The 27,217-nt window shown below is 41.2% G+C and overlaps 1 protein-coding gene across 1 annotated transcript in view; it reads left to right on the top strand.

The window, feature by feature from the left end:
* The window catches only part of ZNF804A (zinc finger protein 804A), a 40,242-nt gene extending 15,672 nt beyond the window's left edge, over positions 1-24,570 (top strand). The window contains exons 3-4 of the mRNA XM_033944120.1: positions 19,084-19,214; positions 21,351-24,570. Of these exons, the coding sequence (XP_033800011.1) occupies positions 19,084-19,214; positions 21,351-24,570 (3,351 nt within the window). The remainder of the gene's footprint in view (positions 1-19,083; positions 19,215-21,350) is intronic.
* The last annotated feature ends 2,647 nt before the right edge of the window (positions 24,571-27,217 follow it).

Below are 27,217 nucleotides of genomic sequence, written 5' to 3'. Positions count from 1 at the left end.
AGGGGTACATTAAGAATGCATGTAAGTTATGAATAGTAGTGGTGCTAAGATGTGAGACTGTGAATGATATCTGACATGCAAAGAGTATGAAAGATATGTGATAAAGGACACAGTGATGTAAATGGCACTAATAAAAATTAGTTGGTGAAAAAAGTGATATGTATTCTTCATTCATTTTTTGTCCTATATAGTTCCCTTTGTGTCTTTCTAGCTTGTTTAAATACAAGTATTCACAGATCATTTGTTTACCATGGTCTTCACACGCCCACCATTTTTATAATACATTTAAGTTTTTCACTTCACTCTGCATTTTGCATAGACTCAAATATTTTCTGTTTTCACATATTTATGATATTTATCACTTTTTTCACCAATTCATTTTTATTAGTGCCATTTACATCACTGTGTCCTTTATCACATATCTTTCATACTCTTTGCATGTCAGATATCATTCACAGTCTCACATCTTATTCCAGTGTTCCCGCTAAGCTGCGCTGGCCAGCGCTCGCGCACAAAATATTACATCGCAGCGCAAAGTTTCTCTTCACAGCGCACACACGCGTCGGTAAGGTAAGGGGACGCATTGGGGGGATTGCACTTCCCCACAATTGCCATGCTTCGGTTCCTCTTCTTCCTTCCTTCCTCCCCCCCCCCCCCCCGGGACCCTGCGGCACCATCAACTCTTACTCCCTCTAATGTCGGCCCTGCAGCTCCAGACTTCCTCGCACCTTCTCCCCTCCCCCTTTGGATCGCTATTATTTTAAATGTTATAGCCGCGGAGCTGTATCCATCAGTGGAGATGTCTAACCTCGGCCTGCCCCGGAACTCTTACTGCAACAGTGACTTCCTGTTCCTGCCTAGACGGGCGGCTGCTGCAGTAAGAGTTCCGGGGCAGGCCGAGGTTAGACATCTCCACTGATGGATACAGCTCCGCGGCTATAACATTTAAAATAATAGCGATCCAAAGGGGGAGGGGAGAAGGTGCGAGGAAGTCTGGAGCTGCAGGGCCGACATTAGAGGGAGTAAGAGTTGATGGTGCCGCAGGGTCCCGCGGGGGGGGGGGGGGAGGAAGGAAGGAAGAAGAGGAACCGAAGCATGGCAATTGTGGGGAAGTGCAGAGCTGCAGGGAAGAGTGTTGCGGTACCCAGCTGGAGGGAGAAGGAAGATGAGGGAGGGAATTAAAGGAGATGCCAGGGCTTGGAGCGTAGGAGGAAGGTATGCCAGTCTAAGGGAAAAGGAAGGGGGAGATGTGAGAGCATGGAGGGGGAGCGAAAGATGGAAGAAAAGGAAAGGAGAGAGATGCCAGAGAATCAGGGAAGGGGAGATACCAGACTATGAGGAGAGGTGTGGGAGAGGGAAGGCGAGGAGAGAGATGCCAGACCAATGGGGTGAAAGGAGAGATGGAAGGGGGAGGCATACAGTTTCTGGAAGGGGCATAGAAGGAGAGAAGATGCCATATAGGGGAAGAGAGACGGCAGACAGTGGATGGAAGGAAGAGAGTTACAAGAAGATGAGGAAAGGAGAAACCACAGAAGACAAAGGTAGAAAAAAATTTCTATTTATTTATTGCTTTAGGAGACATGTGTCACTGTTTCTGTGAAGCATTGTATGCAGAGTCCAGCTTCTTGCTGGTTCAATTTAACCTTTGTCTATGTATTTTTATTTTATCCCCCCTTTTACAAAACTGTGAAGCGTTTTTAGCACCAGCCTTGGTGGTAGCAGCTCTGATGCTCAGAATTTTATGAGCATCAGAGCTGTTACCTCCATAGCTAAAATCCACACTACAGTTTTGTAAAAGAGGGAGGGGTTAGTTTGTGATTACATATTCCTTACTAGGCGAAGGTGTTTTCTGTGTTCTGTGTGTTCGAAAGACATGGTTTTCTGTTAGGATTGACGGTGTAGGATTGATCTGTGCTGGTCTGGCTTGTTTAGTTTTACAATGGGTGTATTGATGTACTGCTCACTGCAATATGTAAGATGCTGCCTTTTCCTAGGTACTCATGTGTGACGTGTGGTTTGTTACTAAAAATCATGTTTTTCTTACAGATGGGGGGGGTGCCAAAAAATGATGGGCCCCGGATGTTACATATGCTAGGTACGCCACTGTATGTAAAGATACCAGAAAGCTGGCATAGCAAAAACTTCTAAGTTTTGAGTATTTAACCCTCCCACAATCTCACGGGCACTCGTTTCAAGTTTATTGAGATTTTGATTTAAACGCAATATCAAATATTTTCAATGCGTATAACAAAAATAAATTTGGGGAAATAAATAAAACCATTTGAACCAGTGTTCCCGCTAAGCTGCGCTGGCGTGCGCTGGCGCACAAAATATTACATCGCAGCGCACACGTTTCTCGTCACAGCGCACGATCGGAAGAGGCGTACGGCAGATGGCAGGGCGGCGAGAGGAGAATCGGGCGAGTTGGCTCATAACTTGCTGGCGCCCGATATTTTTGGCTCACGGTGAAAAAAGTTTGCTCACAACACCCGCCCGCTTAGAGGGAACACTGCTTATCACCACTACTATTCATAACTTACATGCATTCTTAATGTACCCCTCATTATTTATAGGACCCCTGAAGAAGACTTTTTGTCAAAACGGGACCGTGTTGGGTCCTGTATACCTAGTGGACTAGGTCCTTTAAGGCTTTTATGTGGATGATTTATTTTTATGTGGATGAAATTATTTTATGTGGTTGATTTCAGTGTACCTTTGGAACTTTGGCACTTTCAAATAAAGTCCATTTAGGAACATCGTCACTCCACAGATTTTTAATGTAGTTTGAAAACAGGTGTTCCCAGGGGCATAATAAGGGCAGAGCGGAGCAGATGTACTGTAGCATTGCAATGTGTGTGTTTGTTTTATAAAATACATAGGTACACACATATCCCCTAATTCTATAATCTTGTGCACCAGTTTTTATGTTTATTAGTATAATCTTCGAGTAATAATAATTTATAAAATTACTGACCATCTAAGAAAGAACGGAGTGTTCCAAATTTTATGCTAAGCATACAAAATTGCTTGCACAGGTTATAATAATAATAATAATAATAATAATAGTTTATTTTTATATACCGCCATACCCATGTGAGTTCAAGGCGGTTTACATTGAGTTACATTAGGATCTGCATAGACAGGCAGATTTACAATTATTTGTCAGAATTACAGAGTTGTTATTAGAATTACAGATTTGTTATTAGAATTACAGATTTGTTATTAGATTGTTATAGTATACCAAATTGTTAATTTAGGCACTAATTGGCATTAAGCATAATTAATTGACACTAATTTGCAATTACACATGTAATTGCACTTAGGGGAAAAGTCATCAAGGTGCTCTAGACCCCATAAAGAGCCTACCATCATAGACATTGCTGTCCCAGGTAGTCTTCAGGCAAGAAATGATACCCAATTGGTGTGGTTCAGTCCAGCACCATCTGCAAAAGTTTGTCAAACTAAATTAGAACTCTAGGTTGCATTAAGGGGCAAATAACATAACTTAGTACCCTAACTCAGCTTGATAACTTCCTCCCTTAATCAGTATTCTATAACCTAGCATGTAATTTGATTAGCATGCAACTGCCATGGGGGTGTAGGGTGTAGATGTGGGAAAGGCATGGGTGGGTCAGGAAAGTGCCTAGCCTTTATGCATGCAGGCAGTGGCATAGCAAGGGCAGGAGGCACCTGGGATGATGACACCTTCCTCTCCACCCCTCCCTCATTTTGCACCAACCTTCCACTCCTTCCGCGCATAAACGCCACATTCACACCCTCCCCCATGTAACTCTTTAAAATCTTCACCAGCATGAGCAGATTATCCTGCCTGCTGCTCGCTCAGGCATTGGCTTTTCCTCTGATGTCACTTTCTGGCCCTGTAACCCGGAAGTGATTTCAGAGGGAGCCAGGCCAGTGCGAGCAGCAGGCTAGGGTAGTTGCTTGTGCTGGTAAAGATTTTAAAGACAGGGGGAAGGGGGGGGGGAGAAAGGAAGGGAGGATATGAGCATGTCATGTGGGTAGAGAGGTGCCAGCACCCCTACCAAGATGGCACCTGGGGTAGTCCACCCCCCACACACTCCCTTTACTATACCACTGCATGCAGGTTATAGAATGCTATTAGTTAAGCACTTAACCGACAGCGGTTAGGTACAAGCTTTACACCAGCCATTGAGTTAGGGGCATAACTCTGGATTTATTTGTTAGATGTTTAATTGCCAATATAGAATACTAACTGCCATAGAATTTACCCTTAGCACTCACATTCAGGCACATAACCTGATTTGACCTTTTGAGAATTATCCCCATAGACTATATGCACACATTTCAAAGCCTATATAAATGTGTGCATTGGCATTTGTGGCCTATTGGAGATAGATCTGGGACTACATAGATACCTATGCTGCCTTTATGAAATAGGCTTAAACTAGGAATCTTCTTGGGCTATCCACATAAGTGCCCTTTTATTAAATTAGCCAGTACTAATCTGTCTTGTATGCAATTGGGAAAGATGGAATTGAAATAGGATAAAATAACAAAGTTTCTTTTACTCCCTTTCTGTTGATACCCTTAGATAAAATGGTTCTTTCCTTAAGACAGTAACACTCTATAAATGTATATATGGGCATTCATGTTCAGCAGATATACAGCTCTAGGCAACAAACTAAAACTACATTTATGGTTGTAGCCGTCCATATTCTGTTAGGTCTCAACTCACGGGTTTTCCAGACTTCCTCTAGGACAATACCCACCAAGAGTGGTAGCTCCAGGCATGATGCAGTCTCCCTCTAACTAGCCCTTACTTTTCTGGCTCTTTTACCTCATTAGCAGACTCCTGCCTTTGCAGGCTCCACATGCAGGTCCTTGACATTCTGTTAGCTGCCTATTGACAAATTTTCAAGCCATAATCCCCAAATTCTATACATGGTGCTATGAGTTGTATGTGCAAATTTGTGTATGTAATTTGATTGGATAACAATCCAATTAATGCTGATAATTAGGGCCATAAGCAGTTATTGGTACCAATTGGAATTAATTGGAATTTGCATGCATATATTTAGACTCAGGAGCCACATGTAAACTTTAGTTGTGGGATCCATGTGTAAATTTAGCAGCATTTAATTTTTGAAAGGGAGACTATGATAAAATGAGGAAAATGGTGAAAAAGAAGCTAAAAGGGTCAATGGCAAAGGTTAGGACTTTAAATCAGGCATATGGAAGCCCAGACCAGATGAATTCCATGTATTAACAAAGGTGGAAAGAAGAGAAAACAAAAGTAGGCATGGCTAAAAGGTGAAGTGAAACACAATATTAAAGCCAAAAGAACATCCTTCAAAGTATGGAAAAAGGATCCTAATGAAGAAAATAAGAAGGAACATAAGAACTGACAAGATAGATGCAAAACATTGATAAAAAAAGCTAAAAAAAAGAATATGAAGAGAAATTTGCCAAAGAGGCAAAAATTCATAGTAACAACTTTTTCAAGTACATCAGAAGCAGAAAGCTTACGAGGGAATCCATGGTACCCTTGGATCATCAAAGAGCAAAAGGGGCACTCAGGGATGATAAGGCCATAGTGGAGAGACTGAATGAATTATTTGATTTGGTCTTTATGGAAAAGAAGAGATATACCTGAATCAGATATGGTTTTCAAGAGTGACAATGCGGAAGAACTGAAAGAAATCTCTGTGAACCTGGAAGATGTACTGAGCCAAATTGACAAGTTAAAGAGTGATAAATCACCAGGATCAGATGGGATACATCACAGGTTGCTGAAAGAACTAAAATGTGAAATTGCTGATCTGTTAGTGATCTGTAACCTATCGTTAAAATTACCCGTAGTACCCAAGATTTTTAAAAAGAGTTCCAAGTGCTTTGAAAATGAGCCCCACAGTGTTTAATGGGACAGAGTCGGCATAGGTTCAGCCAAGAGAGATAATTTGCTACACTTCTTTGAAGGTGTGCATAAACATGTGATTAAAGGAGAGCCAGTTGACCTAGCATATCTAGACTTTCAGAAAGCTTTTGACAAAGTTCCTCATGAGAGATTCCTGATTTTTCTTTCACCAGTGAATGAAGGATAGGCTGCTGTTTAATAGAGTGCAAGCTCATAATAGCAGAGCTAAAAGAAGTTACTGAGGTCATTTTTGCTCCACTCTTGGAGGTCATTTTTGCTCCACCATTGAACTGTTCCTTTCATAGCAGAAGAGAGTAGGTCTGTTTTGGTATGTGATTGATTTACTCTAACCTGTGAATTATTTTTCCCCAGTCACCCCTTTTCCATCATGCTTCTGGGTTCAAAATGGTGTCATTGACCTCCAGCAGTAGTCTTGCAGTACTAGCACCAAGAGGTCAAACTGCAGATAGAGGTTTGGGAGACATCTCAATCCCCCCTCTACATGCTGTATCTGAAATGAGGTTTAACATGAGATAGAGCGCTGACCTCAACATTCTTATGGATGAGACTTGTTTTTTAGTTTGGAGCTTAATTATTGACCATTTTCCTTGTGAAAATTACAGAAAGAATAGATAAACAAAAGTTGTTTAAAAATTATTCTTGTGTTATTTATATTTGAAAATCTTGCTTAAACCCTCCATCCATTTTCTGTATGTGTCTATTTGTAACATTTCCAGCATTAACTTAGCTGTGACTGTTTTCTTTGATCATAATACCCTTCAAATCAGTTTATTAAAACATTTACATATTTCGAAACAACGAAAAATGAAGGCAAATAGAGCACATATGGCCTATCCAGTCTGACCACCCATGTCATCTACTATCCCTTCCTCTTCCTTAGAGATCCTATGTAGTTGTTCCAAGCTTCTTGAATTCAGATATAGTTTCCACCCTTCTCTTGAAGAAGTATTTCTTCAGGTTCAGGGCTTTTTGTTTTTTAAGGAGGTACTCAGGGGTACTGAGTACCGGCACCTTTTATGATCTACGGTCCCCAAGTATTAATAAAAGAGCTCAGGTTCTGTACATTCAGTACTGCCTTTTCATGGATTCTGTGGCTAGTTGCAGGGGACCTGGCTACTGTGTGTTAGGTCCCTTCAGGTCCACTCCTGAAGAATGGCCTGGTATTGAGTACCTGTACCTTTTTCATAGAATGCTGCAGTGGAGGGTTAGGTGACTTGCCTAGAGTCATGTGGAATCAAATCCAGTTTCCATGTACTTCCCTTAAATGTCTTACTATTCTATATATTATATGGATTTTCCACCATATCCTTCTGTTTCCAATATGTCTGCAATGTCTTGTCCAGAGAAGAGCGACAAAAATGGTTAAGGGACTGGGGAATTTGCCATACCATGAGAGGCTAGAGAAACTGGGCCTCTTTTCCCTTGAAAAGAGGAGACTGAGAGGGGACATGATCGAAACATTCAAGATATTGAAGGGAATTGACTTAGTAGAGAAAGAGAGATTGTTCCCCTCTCTAAGGTGATGAGTTTGAGAGGGCACTCGCTAGAGTTAGAAAGGAAAAGATTCCGACAAATGTAAGGAAGTTCTTCTTCACCCAGAGAGTGGTAGAATCTGGAACGCTCTTCTGGAGACTGTTATAGGGGGAAAACACCCTTCAGGGATTCAAGAAAAGGTTGGATAAGTTCCTACTGGAACAGAACAGACACAGGTAAGGCTAGACTCAAAAAGGGCACTGGTCTTTGACCTAAGGGCCGCCGTGTGAACAGACTGCTGGGCACGATGGACCATTGGTCTGACCCAGCAGCTGCAAATCTTATGTTCTTAGTTTGTAATTCATTTTTTTACTATTTTAGTACGATAAGCGGTATAACAAATTTTAAATAAACTATAAACTATTCATCTTATGCCCCTTCATATCAGAGCTTTCTTTCAGATGACAGAGACTCACCTCCTAAGCATTTATGCCATGATTATATTTAAATGTCTCTATCATCTCTCCCCACTTTTCTTCCAAAGACTGCGTATTGAGATCTTTAAGTCTGTTCCAATATGCTGTATGACAAAGACCACTGACCATTTTAGTAGCCTCTCTCTGGACCAACTTCAACCTGCTTATATCTTTTTGAAGTTGTGGTTTCCTTGTAAATAGAGAATTCTTCTGTATCTCTAAGATGTTAGATTAATATAAAATATATTCATCTAAACATACTAATTATATCGCATTCAAGGTGTTTCGCTACCATGCAACCTCATGACACATCTCTGTAGTAGACTGCATCGTAATTAAATGTTCAAGGTACTCTATCGTTTGTAACCATTTGACACATATATAAATATATGCCAGAGATTTAAAAGCCTTCATTTATTCTGTTTTCTTTGCAAACACATATTCTTAATATCTATAAAAGAGCGTATACAAAATTTTGCTGCTGCTAGCATAATATCCTTTAAGCTTGCACTTTGTCCAGATTGCTTTTATCCACATGGCTACATACTTGCTGTCACAGTGAAATATTCAATCTGCAGAAATCAGCACATTTTGTACATTTAGAAAACTCAAAAGTGATGTGGTTTAGTCAACTCTGGGGCAGTAGGCAATAGAAGATTAAAATGTGTGCCTCAGCTGCTTTAGTTGCGTGATTAACAAACGGTTTACATTCATAAAGGACTCAATCTATCCTTTCTGATGCTGGAATATGAAAAAGTGCTGAAAATAACCTAAATAAACAAGTACTAAAAGGAAGAAAGTGCTAATGCACTTCATAAAATATCTGAACAAGGTTTCATAACTGCAAAACAATTGTTTTCTAGGATATCTTTGTATGGAAGCAGCATATCTTTTTATTAACCTGTTTAAGTTACAGGAAGTCAATGGTGATCTGCTTTTAATAGATAATTGCTGTGCGTTTTTAATGCGAATTTTAAAGCATTTTCTAGAAATTGTTCATATAAATTGCCATTTGTGTTCACTTTCCTTTAGTAGTTTCTGGTTTTGCTGCATAATAAGACACTATTACAATGCGATGCTTTGAGTCAGTCCTAATACTTTCGGATCACTGTTTTCTGCATGGCTTTGCATTTTATTACCCCCCCCCCAAAAAAAAAAAAAATATATATATATATATATATATATACTGTAAATGTTCTGAATGTTCTATGCATCCCTTTTAGAATGCTAAGGATAACCCAGGGAGTTTTCCTGTGTGTATCAATATAAATTTATACAGGACTAAGGGCTAGATTCACTAAGCCCACTGATCAACTTCCGACCACTTAGCGACCCGATTTCCCTCCGACCCAATTCATTAACCTCTGACCTGATCATCCTCCAATCCGCGCATACAAATGAGGGGGAACGGCATTCAAATATAGGCAGGCAGCGATTCACTAAAAAAAAGAAACACCGACTGGGCTGACTGATCTAAAAATAAGCGACTGCTGAGGTCCTTTCTGACTGCCCTGCCTTCTGCCGCCCTGCTCTCTGCCCTGCTTCTCTGCTCTCAGCCCCGATCTCCTGCGTGCCCCGATCTCCTGCTCTAGGCCCGAATCTATTCTGCCACCCCGCCTCTCCTGCCCTATCCCACAGTGCAAGCCCGTCGTTTTAACCCACGGGCTTAAAGCGGCTTAAAACCACGGGCTTGCAAAGAAAAAAAAGAAATTTCCTGCTCTGCTTGGCACGGAGGGCCAGTGCATGCGCAGACCATCTACAGATGGTCTGCGCATGCGTCGGGATCGCTATAGAGCAATCCGGGCGCTCGGTTGGGGGCATGATTCTGATCACCCTAATTTGCATGAGGGCGATTCGTGAATCAGCCCCCCGGACACGGATTGGATCGGATCCAATCCATGCCCTTAGTGAATGTAGCCCTAAGAGAGAACCAATCTAATTACTCAAAAAATACCTCTCTTATCTAACTCTTAGTATGAGTCTTTCAATGGAAACAGAGATGAATGCTCTTCTCTTTAAACTTGTCGCAAATATATAATTTAATTACTTAAAGGGGAAGGGACCTCAGATCCCCGTGTGTTGTATGTTAACTATACAATTGCACTGGAAAGGGAAGAAACCTCATTGGCCCCACACCCCCTCCTGCCAAGTAAAATTTGTTCAATGCTCTCTTAATTCAGTATTCAAAATTCTTCAAAGTACAAAGCAAAGAACTTAGCTTAGGCAGGGCTTCGATTGTGTGCTGCATGTGTCGTAAATCTCCTGCTGTCTTTGCCAATCCGCTTTTGCCAACGTGAGCTAGCAGGCGTTTTGCTATATAAATGTGTCAGGCCAATGGACTCCTACAAAAAACAACAAAATACAGCTGTGTCAGAGCAGGAATAATGTTTAAAGAGAAGAGTATTCATCGCTGTTTCTATTGAAAGACTCATTCTAAGGGCTCCTTTTCTTAAGATAGCGTTTTTAGTGTGTGCAGAATTTTAGCGTATGCTAAACCCATGCTACACGGCTAGAACTAACGCCAACTCAATGCTGGCATTAGCATCTAGTGTGTGCAGAAATTTGTGGCTTAGTAAAAGGAGCCCTAAGAGTTAGATAAGAGAGGTATTTTTTGAGGTACTATTGGCACACAAATGGACTTTTTTTTTGGGGGGTGGGGGTTGCCACTTGTAGAATACCATGTCCAGGGGGGCTTATTTCACTAATGATTATTTAATCCAGGGGTGTCCAATGTCGGTCCTCGAGGGCCGCAATCCAGTCGGGTTTTCAGGATTTCCCCAATGAATATGCATGAGATCTATTTGCATGCACTGCTTTCATTGTATGCTAATAGATCTCATACATATTCATTGGGGAAATCCTGGAAACCCGACTGGATTGCGGCCCTCGAGGACCGACATTGGACACCCCTGATTTAATCTTATAATATTTACTTAGAACTGGCTATTTTCAAATCTTTAATTAAATTTTTCTTTAAGTACATATTTCAGATTTTTACCAGTTATTTGCGTATTTTCAGGGTGGCTAAAAAGTGAATAAGCAAATGCCAATAAATAAAAACATATTAGTTCAAAATTCTTATGGAGAAACCTATGAATTTACGGTAAAAGGCAATACTTCTTCTAGAGGAGACATATTGGTTGAAGGTACCAGCAAGATCAGGAGTTATTGGGAACTCTGAGAGATGAAGAACTCATTGGGTGAGGTTTGAGTGTCATGGGGAGTTGGAATCTTGTGCAGGGGGAAATCAGATGAGGCTCAGGGAGGTTGGGGTTTGTGCAGGGGATAGGTGTGGTGTCATCAAGGAGGAGGGTTAGGGTTTGGGGCAGGTGGAATTGGGTGAGGATCAGAGGATTGAAGTCTAATGCAGGGAGGGGCAGGTGAGGATTGGAGTTGGTAGCTCCTACTGGTCTTTTTAAGCTGTGACTCAAGAGCATTCGGGGCTTTGAGGACTAATTCTATCAAGTGGTAAAAAAATCCCCAATGTTTAGTGGAAGTTATTTTACTGGCCATATCAAGGCTTGCAATGTGCACATGATATAGCATTTATGAAGAAATTAAGTGCTTTACATGCATTTGCATGATTTGCATTTCTTTACTATTTACCCCATGGTGACTTAACACTGCATTAGAGCATGACGACCTGCATTAATGTCCTTTAAATTAAGATAAGTGACAAAACACTAGTTATTGCCCTAATGCAGCTTGATAACTTCGCCCCTAAATCTATTATACAGCTTTATTATGTTTCTAAACTTGTACATTCTTGTTTTTCTGAAATAGATTTAGATTTACGTTTTATTATTTATGTTTTCCAAATCCAGACTCATGGCATAATAAAATCAGGTTAACACCATTTAGAGAATCCGGACCCATGTGCCTATTTTCTATATTTCTGTGACAGTCACTTTAGGGACTCAGTTTCTTTATGAATTGCCTACATGGAACTGTAGCAAAGGCCTGCTGAAATCAATGTACACCACATGTAACACTCTCCACCAAGTCAGCTCTAATGTTATGACAGACATAACAAACCAGGCAAACCAGCAGCATATGAGAAAAAGAAAGATTTCACGACTCAGGTGTTTAAATTGTGGCTGTGTCACTATTTCAGCATAGGTTTTGATATGTAGCTTATGGTATTGGGGTGGTTAATGGATGCATTACTGCATGGATGAAGTATAGGTGAGGGTTAGGAATGATCTGGGCTGCCTATACATTCTTGTGATTTTATTTGAATTGATTTCCAATACAGATCAACATTGTATGGATTTGTTTTATATGTCAGTAGACTTAATCTGTAATTACAGGATAATGTAATCCCAGTAGTCATCTGTGCAATCAATGTTTAATTAGAAGCATCTAACTTAGGTTTTAAATCATACATACTGTACAGTATATTCAGCAACAGTATCCAGTTAGGTAACATCACAAAATATCCATGTATAACTTGGTACACATAACTTAGATGTTTCAAGTTGTACCTGCTGTTTCTGCAGGCTGCTTAGACATCTCATTTGTACATGCAGGAGGTAATTCTATAACTGAGTGTGCACATTTTGGTGCCAGCTGCACATAAGAATGTATAAAATACCTGCTTTCTTCTGGGTTCGTGTATGTTTGTGTGTCTAATTGACAGAAAAACAGATGCACATGCACTTTATTGTCTATTTTCTGTAAACCGCTTAGAATCCTAACGGAGTTTAGCGGTATATAAGAAATAAATTACATTACATTACATTATAGCATAGCGTGTATTAAGCGGTTTTAAGAATAGAAAAAAAAAAAAAATTAAGGAAAGCAAAGCTTTTGAAGCGCTTTGCTTTCCTTAATTTCTATTCCTAAAACCGCTTAATACTATCTTGGATTCCAATAATTGTGGACTTGAGATTGATTAAATTAACTCTTTTAGAATAGTGAGTAAGTAGCTTAGGGCCCCTTTTTCGAGGTTAGTGTGCACTGATGGACATGGGGTGTGTAGCATTTAGTGCAGTGGTCTCAAACTCAAACCCTTTGCAGGGCCACATTTTGGATTTGTAGGTGCTTGGAGGGCCTCAGAAAAAATAGTTAATGTCTTATTAAAGAAATGACAATTTTGCATGAGGTTAAACTCTTTATAGTTTATAAATCTTTCCTTTTGGCTAAGTCTTAATAATAATATTGTAACTTATAGCTAAAGAGACATATGATCAAGAAACTGTTTTATTTTACTTCTGTGATTATGATACAGTAAACATACCGAAGGCCTCAAAATAGTACCTGGCGGGCCTCATGTGGTCCCAGGGCCGCGAGTTTGAGACCAATGATGTAGTGCATACTCATTTCATTACCATTAGAAAAGGGGCCTTTTAGTGTGTAAATGTGAAGTCCCGTGAGAACTGCCGCCAGCCATTCGGAAAGCGGCACAGACCCAAGCGGGAGCATATAAAGCTTGGTCCTGACCGCCACACTCCTGACTCGTGTGCCTGCTGCCCAGAAATAGTACGGAGCCTTCGAGGGAGGGATGTAAGCTGGACCACCAAGCTACTTGAAAAAGGTACGGCGATGGTAGGGGGTAGGGGGTAGGGGTAGGGGGTTGTTTTAAAAAGGTGGTCCAGTGGTGGTGTTTAAAAAGGTGATGTGGCACGTAGGGGGGGGGGCTGGCTTTTAAAAAGGTGGTGTGTGTGTGTGTGTGTGTGTGTGGGTGGGTGTTTTGCAGCTGTATGGGGAATACAAATTTTGCATCTTTGCTTCATAAGACCCACTGAGATTTCCACCCTCTTATGGGTGGAAAAAAGTGCATCTCAGGGAGCGAAAAATACGGTACTTTGCCAGAATGGAGCGGAATGCAAGTGAAGTTCGCAAACAGTGACATAGTAAGGGGGGGCTGAGGGGACAGTCTGCTCATGCCCCCCCTACCCTTCACCCGTACCTCTAGTTGTTCACTGCCACGAGTAACAAATTCAACTTGTTTCTTGCAACCATGTCAGCTTTTGTGCTGACATCACTTCCGGGAGCCGTGCACAGGAGGTGACGTCAGAGGGAGAGCCACCATGGTCTTGAGGAGCACGCTGAAGTTGTCACTCACGGAGGGAAACAATTAGAGGTACGGGGAAGGGGGGGCACATGCACAACAGGGGGGATCGGGGGCAGAGGAGGAGCGCCTTCACCCCAGGCGCCTCGCTACGTCAATACTCGCAAGTATGCAGGTGGATTGTAAAATAGGCTAAGTTGCACGTGTGTGTTAGTAATCTAGATCAGGGATGTCCAACATGGCCCTCACCCAGTCGGGTTTTCAGGATTTCCCCAATGAATATGCTTGAGATCTCTTTGCGTACAATGGCGGCAATACATGCAAATAGATCTCATGCATATTCATTGGGGAAAATCCTGAAAATTGGACTGGGTTGCAGCCTGACCAATGTTTGACACCCCTGATCTAGATGTAGGCATTGACAGCTGCTCGAGAACAGATGTAAATCTCTGCAGCGGCAAAGTAGTAAATCTCTGCTTAAACTAATATTTTATAAGGAAACAGGCAGCTCTGTGTCCTGATATAATAGAAGCTAAATAGGAACCTACTTGTACTCTTAATCTAGGTGCCCCCTTACAAAATTGCCCTCTGTGGAGGCAAGTCTATATCAGGGCGCCTAGAAGTAAAGGCAGATGCATGAATATTTGAGGACCGCACCCTCATGAAGCCGTTGGAAAACATGGCCCATGTTTGCAGCAGATTTCTATCGAATATTAAGATAAGTTATTGTTAATTGATTAAAATTTAGTGATTTTTTTTTTATCCCCCCTTTTACAAAACTGTGAAAGTGGTTTTTAGCACAGGCCAACATGCTGAATGCTCTGCAGTGCTCCCGACACTAAACACGCATTAAACGCTAATGCATGCATGTTATCCTATGGACGTGTTAGCGGTTAGCGCACCCGTTGATTCAGCATGTGCTAATTCTGTGTTAAAACGCTTAGCGCGCCTTTGTAAAAGAGGGCCTTAGGTTAGTGTTGAAAGAACCACTGAAGTCTTTTCCCTTCTCATATTGTCTGTGGAACTCTTCTGTGCAGTATTTTAAAAAATTACTTTTCTTTTTTTATTCTGTAAACTTTTCCATAGTAACATTAACAACGTTATGTGAAAAATAAAATATATGTTGGTGGCAACCTTCTCTCCCACTGTTTTTCTCCTGAAACTAATGCATACAAAAATAGACCTTGCTGAGACTACTTGCATTACAACTCTGAGAAGCTGAAATCTTGCTCAGTGTATATATTATTATAGATAGCTAATAACTTTGAGAACAGTTTGTACAAAACTTTTTAATTTTTTTTTCAGTCTTAGTTTATTTAAATTTTTGAACAACAAACAGTACAATGCATACTGTAACATATTTCTTTACCTTTTTCTTATGCAGCTGTTTTGTTATAAAGTATTTGTTTCAGAGAACATAAGAACATAAGCAATGCCTCCGCTGGGTCAGACCTGAGATCCATCGCGCCCAGCAGTCCGCTCATGCGGCGGCCCAACAGGTCCAGGACCTGTGCAGTAATCCTCTATCTATACCCCTCTATCCCCTTTTCCAGCAGGAAATTGTCCAATCCTTTCTTAAACCCCAGTACCGTACTCTGCCCTATTATGTCCTCTGGAATCGCATTCCAGGAATCCACCACATGTTGGGTAAAGAAGATCTTCCAGGCATTCGTTTTGAATCTGTCCCCTTTCAACTTTTCCAAATGCCCTCTTGTTCTTTTATTCTTTGAAAGTTTGAAGAATCTTTCCCTCTCTACTCTCTCTATGCCCTTCATGATCTTGTAAGTTTCTATCATATCCCCTCTAAGTCTCCTCTTCTCCAGGGAAAAGAGACCAAGTTTCTCCAATCTCTCAGCGTATGAAAGGTTTTCCATCCCTTTAATCAGACGTGTCACTCTCCTCTGAACCCTCTCGAGTAACGCCATATCCTTCTTAAGGTACGGCGACCAATATTGGATGCAGCACTCCAGATGCGGACGTACCATCGCCCGATACAATGGCAGGATAACTTCTTTCATTCTGGTTGTAATACCCTTCTTGATTATGCCTAGCATTCTATTCGCTCTTTTAGCGGCCGCTGCACACTATGCCGTCGGCTTCATTGTCATGTCCACCATTACCCCAAGTCCCTTTCTTGGGTACTCTCATTCAATAACATCCCTCCCATCGTATAGTTTTACCTCAGGTTTCTGCTTCCCACATGTAATAATTTAAATTTCTCAATGTTGAATGTCATCTGCCATCTCGTTGCCCATTCCCCTAGTTTGTTCAAGACCCTTTGCAATTCTTCGCAGTCCTCTTTAGTCCGAGCTCCACTAAATAGTTTAGTGTCGTCCACAAATTTTATTATCACACTACGTCGCAGTTTCTAGATCATTTATGAATATATGAAATAGCAGCAGCCCAAGCACCAAGCCCTGTGGAACACCACTCGTGACCCTCCTCCAGTCCGAGTAGTGGCCCTTCACCCCTACCCTCTGTCTCCTATCCGCCAACCAGTTTCTGATCCATCTATGTACGTCTCCTTCCACCCCATGGTTCTTCAGTTTCCGGAGTAGACGTTCATGAGGCACCTTGTCAAAGGCTTTTTGGAAATCTAGGTATATGATGTCTATGGGGTCTCCTTTGTCCATCCGTTTGTTAATTCCTTCGAAGAAGTGCAATAAGTTCGTTAGGCACGATCTTCCCTTGTAGAAACCATGTTGGCTGGTTATCAGAAGTTTGTTTCTTTCAAAATGGTCATTGATGTTTTCTTTTACCAGTGCTTCCGCCATTTTCCCTGGAACCGAGGTCAGACTCACCGGTCTGTAGTTTCCCGGGTCACCTCTTGATCCCTTTTTAAAGATGGGCGTAACGTTGGCTATCTTCCAGTCCTCTGGGATCATGCCTGTTTTCAGGGATAGATTGCAAATTTGCTGCAGTAGTTCCGCTTTCTCCTCCTTTAATTCCTTCAGAACCCTTGGATGGATTCTATCCGGACCCGGGGATTTGTCAGTTTTTAGATTTTCTATCTGCCTGCGTACATCTTCAAGGCTCACTTCCATGGATGTTAATTTTTCTGCTTGATTTCCACTGAAGAATTGTTCAGGTTCCGGTATGTTGGTTGTGTCTTCGTTTGTAAATACAGACGAAAAGAAAATGTTTAGTCTTTCCTCGACTTCTTTCTCCTCCTTCACTACTCAAGTTTCAAGTTTCAAATTTATTAGGATTTTTATATACGCCTATCAATGTTATCTAAGCGGTTTTACAATCAGGTACTCAAGCATTTTCCCTATCTGTCCCGGTGGGCTCACAATCTATCTAACGTACTCCTTCCTGTCTCCATCATCCAGCGGTCCCACCTCCTCCCTAGCCGGCTGCTTCCCTTTAACATATCTAAAGAACGGTTTGAAATTTTGTGCTTCTCTGGCTAGCCTCTCTTCATACTCTTTATTGGCTTTTCGAACCACACGGTAACATTCTTTTTGATACTTCCTGTGCTCTTTCCAGTTCCCCTCAGTTTTGTCCTTTTTCCATTTCCTGAAGGAATTTTTCTTATTGCCTATCGCTTCCTTCACTATTTTAGGTATCAACACTGGGTCTTTTGTTCGACTCTTTTTGCACCCCTTTCTGAATCTGGGGATATACAGAATTTGCACCTCACTCACCGTGTCCTTGAAAAAAGACCAGGCATGTTCTACCGTTTCTTCCTTACCATTTCCCTCATTGCTTCGTAGTTTCCTTTCCTGAAGATAAAAGTTGTCGCTATGGTTCTCTTTCCTTTCGATATTCCTACCTCAACCTTGAACTTGATCATATTATGATCGCTGTTTCCCAAGGGTCCCACTACTTCTACTTCCTTTGCAGGTCCCCTTAACCCATTTAGGATTAGATCCAGAGTGGCATTTCCTCTCGTCGGTTCTCTAACAAGCTGCTCCATGAAGCAATCCTTTGTAGCTTCCAGGAATTCTGTCTCCTACTGGATACCTTATTGGCTATTGCAATCAAAGTACAGTACTATGTATTTCGTGGAAAGACCTGATACAACTCTCTCATGATAAGTGATGGTATCTAGTTTGTTTAACATACTGATATGAGTCTTACTTAGCGAAAAAGTCTGATTCCACTCATGTCTTTCTGCGGAAATGGTCCTCTTTGAAATTGTTTCTTTCTATTCCATGTAATAAGATTTGATACTCACTTACTCTTTGATTTTGGCATTTCGATGGAAATTTGTGCCTGTGTGTTTCTCTCTTTCCTCCCCTTCCTTCATTATATCTGATTATATACAGTACTTCTCTTTTCATATTGAGTTGTTACGGTATGTAAAACTTTTTAATTTTTAAAGAGAGAGCCAAAGAGAGAGATGTTCAGGGTTTTGTTTTTAGCTAACCAAGAACTCCTTTTAAAAAGCTGTAGTAGTCATTCCCATGTGGCAAATGCAGTGAAGCCCAATCAATTTTTATGGGCTTTGTTGCGTTTGCCACATCGGGACTCACTACCACAGCTTTGTAAAAAGGACCCAAAGTTATCATGAAGGCAAACTAGTAATGCATTGTTGATGTGCACTTAAATATAGCACTCATCTAATCTATGAATTAGACATTAAAATACTGTAATAAATAGAACACAGTTATTTGGAGGTGTGGCATAAGGGAGGGAGCCTCAATATTTGTTTATACTGTATTGTACATAGATTACATATGCAATCTTGTGTTCTGCAGAGAATGATGCTGTGGACAGGATCTGTGGGATATAGCTAAGTAAATAAATAGTAACATTTTTTTGTATGTCATTTAGATGTAATACAAAGAGAATATAAAGATGCAAAACCAATCTTATCCATCCATTTTCCTTTCCTTTTTTTTAAATAAAACAATTTTTGGCTCTGGTTTGATCTTCCCTTTCTTGCATATAAGGGTCCTTTGTGCTAATTCCTTGAATTCTGACTTTTAGAAGCAAAACATGTAGAATTTTCTAACGGTATTGTTATGAGGGGCCGCTAAAAAGTTCTCAGCCCAACCAACAAAGTTGGAACAGTCTCCATCAAGGGCTATATGGAAAAATATGGAATGAAAAAAAGTGGAAAATTGCTGGACTAAGTATATAGCCTTCGATAGAGACTGCCCCAACTTCATTGGTTGAGCTAAGAACTTTTCAGAGGCTCCCTCGTAGAATGTGAAAAATATTTTCAGATTTTTAATTTTTTGTTGTTGTATTTAAAGAGGCTGAAGGAATTGAAACAGAGAGAATTTGCTCGTAACGTAGCTTCCAAGTCAAGAAAAGATGAGAAAAAACAAGAAAAAGATCTCCGGCGACTGCACAGATTAGCTGAGCTCAGAAAAGAAGCAACCTGGTAAGTGTAATTGAAGTGGAACATGTGTAATTTGATTTGGCATCAAATAAAGTAAACTATATAAACAGCCTGTTCTGCTGAAAGTAAAACTACCATTTTCATTGAAGCTAAGTCAACATTTTATAGTAGAGAAATATATCTTATCTCTATTTAATGAAGCCAGCCTGGTTGAAAATATCAGTGAACTCAGTCAAAAATTTGCATGCTAACCATTTCTTTGATCATTTCTACAAATGGACTCAGACACCTACTTTACTTACTGTAATAATTCAGTATTTTCTAGAAAGTAATATTAGAATCCAGTGTTCAGTGAATAATGAATAGCGTTAAATGAGAACATGCTTTGAAAATGTAATGTTCTATATTCAGTTAGCGACAATCAGTGTTTTTTTTATGCGTTGACCATTTCCAGCTAATTTACACCCAAATATTTCATGCCAGGCCATGTCTGGGCACAAGCATCGAATATTCAGGCATGGCCTCCTAATCCCCCAACGTTAGAAGTCCTCCAAACATGACCCATCTCCCTTCCTGCTTCAGCAAAAACATGACTTGACTCCCCCCTCCAAACATGAAAGAGCCTCCCTCAATATGACTCGACTCTTCCAACCACAAGTGGACTCCATTCACAAAACATGCCTGGTAAGGGCCCCTAAGAGAAGCCTCTTCCCACATCCCAGCAGGCCCTCCCCAAGTCTACATCCCCAAGACCAATCCCTCTCACTCTTGCTCCTGGTGCCTCTGGTTTAAAAATGGCTACCACAACCTCTAGAGGTAGTCCATGAAACTGCTGCTAGGGGTCATTCACTGGGACATAGAAAGGGGGCTTCTCTGATAAGGACATAGGGGGCCTTTTTCAGGAGAGGGAGGTCCACTTGTAGTTAGGCTGTAGGTCATGTTGGGGGAATTTTCATTTTGGGGATTAAAGGGTCAAGTTTTCTTATTGGTGTGGGGATGATGAGAGAGAGAGAGTGGTGGAATGAGCTACACTTCAAGCCGCAAAGCAGAAATGATGCAGTGCCAGCAAATAGTTAAGCAGGCAAAGCTGGGATTGCCTTCTGTGCAGTCCAAGCTGTCCACTTAGCTATGTGGGCACCAGCACTAAATATCACTGGTACCTGGATACCTGCTGGCTTCTCCCCTTCTACTGGCTAGATGTGACATGGCCAGTCTGTCCACTTTAGTGTTGCTGAATATCATCAGCTGCCCCGTTCAACATGGGTTGGGCAGGCAGGAGTTGCTGATTATATCAATCCTGCAGTTCATAATTTGGTTTTGTTTATGATAAAATCACTATCCCTCAAAGTTAGACACCTACATCGGCACGTCTAGCCAATGTAGGCGCCTAACTTAATTGATTAATAGGCTTAATCAGCACTGATAATTGTCACTTAACACCAATTATTGGTGAATTGGAATTTGCAGTTAAGTGCTTAACTTGTTAGGCATGATTACAAAGCGTCTACGTAAAGTGGCCGTGGTTAGGGGACGATCGTGGGCATGTTTTGGAATTAGGCATCTGTTTTTAACTTAGGTGTTGTTGTGTGCCTAACTTAGGTGCATGCATATAGGCCAAGAAAACCCTAGCATAAATATGGTGCGCCTAAAAGGACATCTAGCGATGCATAACATTGCTTAAGCGGCACTAAGCGTGATTCTATACAGTACTCCTAACTTTTATACTAGAAAGATCAGAATTTTTAGGTGGCATATATAGAATCGGCCTATAGCAGGGGTGTCCAACCTGCGGCATGAGGGCCACATGCGGACCCGTGAAGGATTTTGTGTGGCCCCGGTCGAGGGCGATGCAGTGTTTTCCTCTGCTGCCCCTTTGTGTTTACCATCTTGCTGTCTCCCTCCTATGTCTTGATGCAGCGTTTGCGCATTTGTGCAGCCCCAGAAACATTTTTTTCGGCCAATGCGGCCCAGGGAAGGCAAAAGGTTGGACACCCCTGGCCTATAGGTTTATCACGTGTGTGTCTGCATGTTCCTATCAAATTGAAGAAGATAAAGTAAGCTAGTTTAGAATGACGCTGTTAACCCAGTAACACTGAAAGTTCAGGTCTTTGATGTGTATCAACATTTTAAATATCTAATTGTGTTATCATTTTTATCCCAATTTTTCTTGATACTTAGTGCTCCAGGGAGTGGTCCTATGTTCAAGTCCACAACTGTTTCTGTGAGAGATAAATTTAATGAAGTTCCTCAGACTGCCCTAACTGATTCTGGTAACAGACAAGATGACTGCACGCATGCATTACCGAAAAGTATACAGAATGATAAAAGTGTTTCATGTGATACACCATCAAGTCCTGGGAATGCAAGAAATGAAAGTAACAAACTGGGAGATCAAATCCATGGACAGAAAGTTATCTTTTCTTTTGCTTTTCCAAAGAAAACAGCTGTGAAATTGGAATCTTCTGCTGCTGTTTTCTATGAGTTCAATGATGAAATGTCTGTTGAGAATGGGTTTTGTAAAAAAAGCAGATTTGATCCCAGAACATACAACCTTCAGTCTGTTTTGCCAACAGAAATAGTTTTATGTTCTGAAGAGAAAGACAACTGTGCTCCATTTCCAGTGGAAAAAGGTACTGACACGCTGGAAGCTCCCCCAGCTCAAAAGTCGAATGAACTGTCTAACACAGAAGATAATTCTGCATCTCACCCTTCTACCTGTCAATTAAATGTATTTGCACATTCTTTCATTGAAACAAATTCCCTCAGCACCGAACCAAGTGCATGTTCCCAGCATAAATCACCTAGTGATGTGCTTGCCATACAGGATAACCCTAAAGAAAGTGATAGTTCTGAATGGTTGGAAAATAAAGTTCCATTTCAAGTCATTAATATGGATTTTGTATCCTTGCATGAGGACCATGGAAAAAGCAGCGATTCATTTTCAGCTAATGCCAAGCCTGCTGGAAAAGTTCCTGATATTCACACCCCTTTAAATGCAGAGGGAGACAGTACAAATTTACAACATAAACAAAATTCTTACAAAAGAATGTGCGAAGCCTTTGTTCCTGTCCTTAGCAAAGATGGGTCAACCGTCCTTCAGTGGCCTTCTGAAATGGTTTCCTACACAACTGCGGAGCCATCTATTTCGTTTAGCTGCAATCCTTTGTGCTTTGACTTCAAGTCTTCTCGGTCGATTGACGGTCTCGAAAAACAGAAGCATCTATCACCTGCACCTCTTAGTCAATGTGGGAAAACAGATGATTACCTGAAAAGTTCAGTTTCAGATCAAGCAGAGACTAATGAAATGGGACTTGCAAATTACAACACGTCTACTAGCACTTGCATAACTGACTTTAGTCAGATAACGTCATTCCTGACTGATGGAACTGAGACTAAAAGCCATGATTCCACAAGGACTCAGGAGAGTTTGGGGGTGGAAGTTCATGCCACTTCTTGTGGAGCTAGAAAACTACTAAAACACATTTCTAAAAAATGTCTGGAGCAAGAAAGATGCACAGGCGACAATAACATTCTGGCCAAAGAAATGCATGTAAAATGTGTTCATAAAACCAGAAAAAGGAAACGACGAAGAAAGCTGTGTCAGCACAGCGCCGAAAAAATTGCCAAACAAACAACTGATATTTCTGCCACATCAGAGCAAGATCATGGAGATCAGTGCCTTCGGAGAACTTCTGAAAATCACAGTAAGGTATCTGATATTACATGCAGGTCAGATCAGGTACAGCAACCATATCAGAAGGTAGAGAATGGGCACAATGATGGCAAAGGGACCTCATCAAGGCTGACACTGGTATATGACAACAAAAGTTCATGTGAGTTTTGGGACTCAAAACAGAATAATGAAGACTCAGATAACAATGAAATTTTACACACCAAAAATAAAACAGCAACATACCGACAATCAAAACAACTTTTATTGAATCCAGGCCCCCATAGCTTAACATATTCTAGAACAGTTTGTAATTGGAGAGTTAGAAGGTTGAACTGTGGTCTAGATCATAATTGTGTAAGCCACCAAATCAATCAATTTTCAGATTGTAGTCATTCATTAAAACGAGCATATAGCTCCCTGAATGAACCAGAAGAATCCAGTAGCAAACGTAGGCACTGTGTACATTCTTCATCATCTGATGAAAGTTATCACAAACAGATATATTTTTCAGAGCAACAATTCAGCGACATGAAAAATTTTACCCTGCCATGCAAGCCCAAAAGAAAACGAAGGAGAAAGAAAACCCTGGTGTACCATGCTTTTGCAGACAAGGAATCAAGAGACATACATTTTAAGCCATCAAATGTTGCACCTCCTATAAATATCTTCAGGGAATTTATAACTCATGGCACTGTAGAAGGCAGCATCCCACAGCAAAATGTAGATTTTCATGGCAATATGGATCAAGCAAACCATTTAGTACAATCATCAATTTCGTGCCCCAATGATCTTATTTCATTAGAGAACAGTAAATCTATTAAGCATTCAATCATGAAGAGCGTTCCAGATAATTTCTTAACAGACCTCACATATTCTTCACAGAATGTGAAAAGCGACCTGTCCTTAGCAACATCGGAGAAAACAATTGAACCAAAAGAAAAAAAAAATGGTTTTCTTCATAAAAGTTCCGCTGCTTATAAAATGTCTAGTACTCATAGAAATTTTGAACCATTTCCGCCCAAATCATATGTTTGTCGTTATGAACTAATGGACACAGTACCATTGGAGAAAATAGATGAGGCGACCACTGAGTGGCTCAGGTATAATGCAGGCATTCTAAACAGCCAGCCACCTTTAACACTGAAAGAAGCACACATAAACCATCAGACATTTTTAACAACTGAACAGATTCTTGCCCCATTTCATCTGCCTGACCAGAGATTGTTATATATCCCAGAGCATCATGAAAAAGTTAAAGGTCTACAATGTGACGCATATCAGCACATGCTGAGGCAAAATATGGTGGCTAATGAGGTGAAACTTACCCTTCCTGCAGCTGCAGTTCAACCTTCTCTGCTTCAACCTTTGCCCTTGCAACAGCCTTTCTGTTCTACCTCAGTAACTAGAATTCATCACACTATACTGCAACAGCATGCAGCTGCAGCGACAGCTACCATGAGCACGGTCAAGTTTCTCCATCCTCACCAACAATTTCTCTCACAGGTCCCAGCTCTTTCAAGAACTCCCTTACCACATATATCAGTAGGACCTGGTCTCTGCCCAGGGGCACATACTGCTTTTGTTGCCCCACCACAAGTACCTTTAATCCCAGCCTCCGTTATGCATCCTAGTCATCTGTCCTTCCCCCCATTGCTGCAAACAACTCTTCTTCCCCCTTTGTTATCGGCACACCCGACTGTCATTCCTTTGCAGCCTTTTTTCTAAGACTTTGTTTATAGGAGCAGGAAAAAAAAGAACAATGTTTGACTTGTGTATGCATAAGGGCAGTTTCTGGATATTTTTACCCATTGATTTTTTTTTTTTTTTTTTTACCAGTTCTCAAAGTGGCTACTTCTTTGAAATTTGGCCAGGAAAAAGTGCATGTAGAGATATGCTCCTGAATTGTCTGCCAGAACTTGTTCCATGAAAAATAGTGTATAGTTCCCAATACTATGCATTCTAAAGCCTCTACTGACCTAGTTTCATTGAAAGTTCACTCTTCTTTTCCCCATGGATAAAAGTATGTGCACTGTTGATCCCTAAGCATATTTTTAACTGAAAGGATGGGTGATCAACAGCCTATTTCCCCAGAGTAAATAGCTTTTGAAAATTGTTCCCATAAGGACTACATCTGCATTTCATGCTAAATTAGGGCAGCAAAAAGTGGCCCATGAGTCATTTTCCTTGCAAAGCTCTGAGAAAATATATATATATATTTTTTTGGGGGGATGTCTTTTACTAAAGGGAAGGGGTAAAATGTGGACCTCACGGACCTGACGAACCTCGCGGATCTAAACCCGCACTTTCTTAAAAATCTGAGGTCCATGCCGCTTGTAGTTAGTTTCTGGCTCTGACAGACCTCGGTGACAGTTTAGTGCTGATGGATCCGTCTCAGCATAGGGAGGGAAAAGTATTAGGATCCGTCAGCGCTACAATGTCACCGAGGTGTGTCAGAGCCGATTTACTGGGGCTACAGGAAACCAGTTTAATTTAACCCTTTCAGGACCATAAGGATCGTAGGCCAATTTTTGTGGTTTTGACGACATTTTTATGGTAAAAAGGGCTTGCAGATGCCAAAAAATTGATTTTTTTTGTGAAATATCATTATTTTTATTTAAAAAAATCACACTTCTGGCTTATGGACAGTGTGGCAAGTGAATCTTCTCGTCAATCTGGCAACGACGCTAATGAATGAATGTCGGAACCAGTTTGTTTACATAAAGGCAGTATCATATGGAATCCGTACATATCAAATTTAGAACTGTAGACTATCCCAATCAAAATTTATAGGATTTTAAAGTTATGGGACAAATATGTCCCTTGGTCCTGAAAGGGCTACAGAATTTGTTTTAGAGCCGCTCCAGCACTAGCACTAGTCTCTGGCTCTGACAGACCTCAGTGACATTTTAGCGCTGATGGATCCTAATACTTTTCCCTCCCTATGCTGAGACGGATCCGTCAACACTAAACTGTCACCGAGGTCTGTCAGAACCAGAAACTAACTACAAGTGGCACGGACCTCAAATTTTTAAGGACGTGCAGATTTAGATCCGCGAGGTCCGTCAGGTCCGTGAGGTCCGCGTTTTACCCCTTCCCTTTACTAAAGTATGTTACGCACTTAGGCCCAAAGTCTCAAAAAGCCATCGAATGTTAGTTACCATCAGGTGCCTAATTCACTCATACTGTTGACTAACTTAATGGTTTTAATTGGTTCTACATCATGCAATAATTGATCTCACCATTAAAAACCCAATTAAAATATAATCAAAACAAAAAATTAGCTGACACTAGGTGGCCCCCTGGATCAGCGCCTAGGTCCATAATGCCTAGCGTTGCCTAGTGACATTGAAGCCCATAAATGGGCGTGTTTAGGGGCAGTGCTGGGCTTCGTCATCACTAGGCGACACTAGCCGTGCTTCAGGAAGGACCCTAGATGCTGGAAATGTAGGCCTGTAAAACCCTAGGGTCCTTGGGAGCCACAATTCTGTAAGTGATGCCTGTCAGTGATTGACAGGCAACATTTACAAAATCTGGGCCTTAGCTTGTGAATTAACACATGGCATTAGAACATGGCCACATTAATGGTTACCATGCTGGCTTGCTATTTAAAGGGCATTTAGAGTTACACACACTTGCATGAGAAAATATACACAAAATATGGACCTTATGCATGTAAGTGGTAGTAAAGTGACAGAACTTTTCTGGGATATGGGTAGTGGTAAAGCCTAGTGATTAGTGCTCAGGCACTTAACCCTCTGTTGCCCCAGGAACAAAAACATAGATTCTGAACCCACTAGGGACAGAAAGTACCTGCTTAAAATAAATGTACCGCATATACTCGTGTATAAACCAACCCAAATATAAACCAAGGTAAACTTTTCCCTCTAAAAAAGGAAGCAAAAAGGTTGACTCAAATATAAACCTTGGGTGGGATTTGTGTTTAATATTCAATTTCTCTGTACCCATCCCCCTCCCTTCCTGCTAGGCTCTGCACCCAACCCCTTCTCTCACTCTCTCCCCTCCCCTGTCAGGCTCTGCACCCAGCCACCTTCCTCTCTGCCAGGCTCTGCATCCAGCACCCCTTCCTTCCTGCCCTGCCAGGCTCTGTACCCTGATGGGCCAGTGGTGGGCCGAGACAGGTGGGATCCATCCTGCCTCCTGTCCCGATTGACTCTAAATTATTTTACCTCCCTCCCCAGCATACCTTTCAAATCCCTGGTAGTCCAATGGTGAACCAGGGAAGGAGAAATATTCCTGCACTTCTACCCCTTCAGAGCCACAAGCTGAATGTTTGCTGCGAGTTTTTGCAAGAATTTTCAGCAGCCATTCAGCTTGCAGCTCTGCATGGGGCAGGAGCACAGGAAGATCGTTC

Source organism: Geotrypetes seraphini, chromosome 5 (genome assembly GCF_902459505.1).
Source record: "Geotrypetes seraphini chromosome 5, aGeoSer1.1, whole genome shotgun sequence".
Taxonomy (NCBI): Eukaryota; Metazoa; Chordata; class Amphibia; order Gymnophiona; family Dermophiidae; genus Geotrypetes; species Geotrypetes seraphini.
This window is presented reverse-complemented; position numbering and strand designations above follow the sequence as displayed.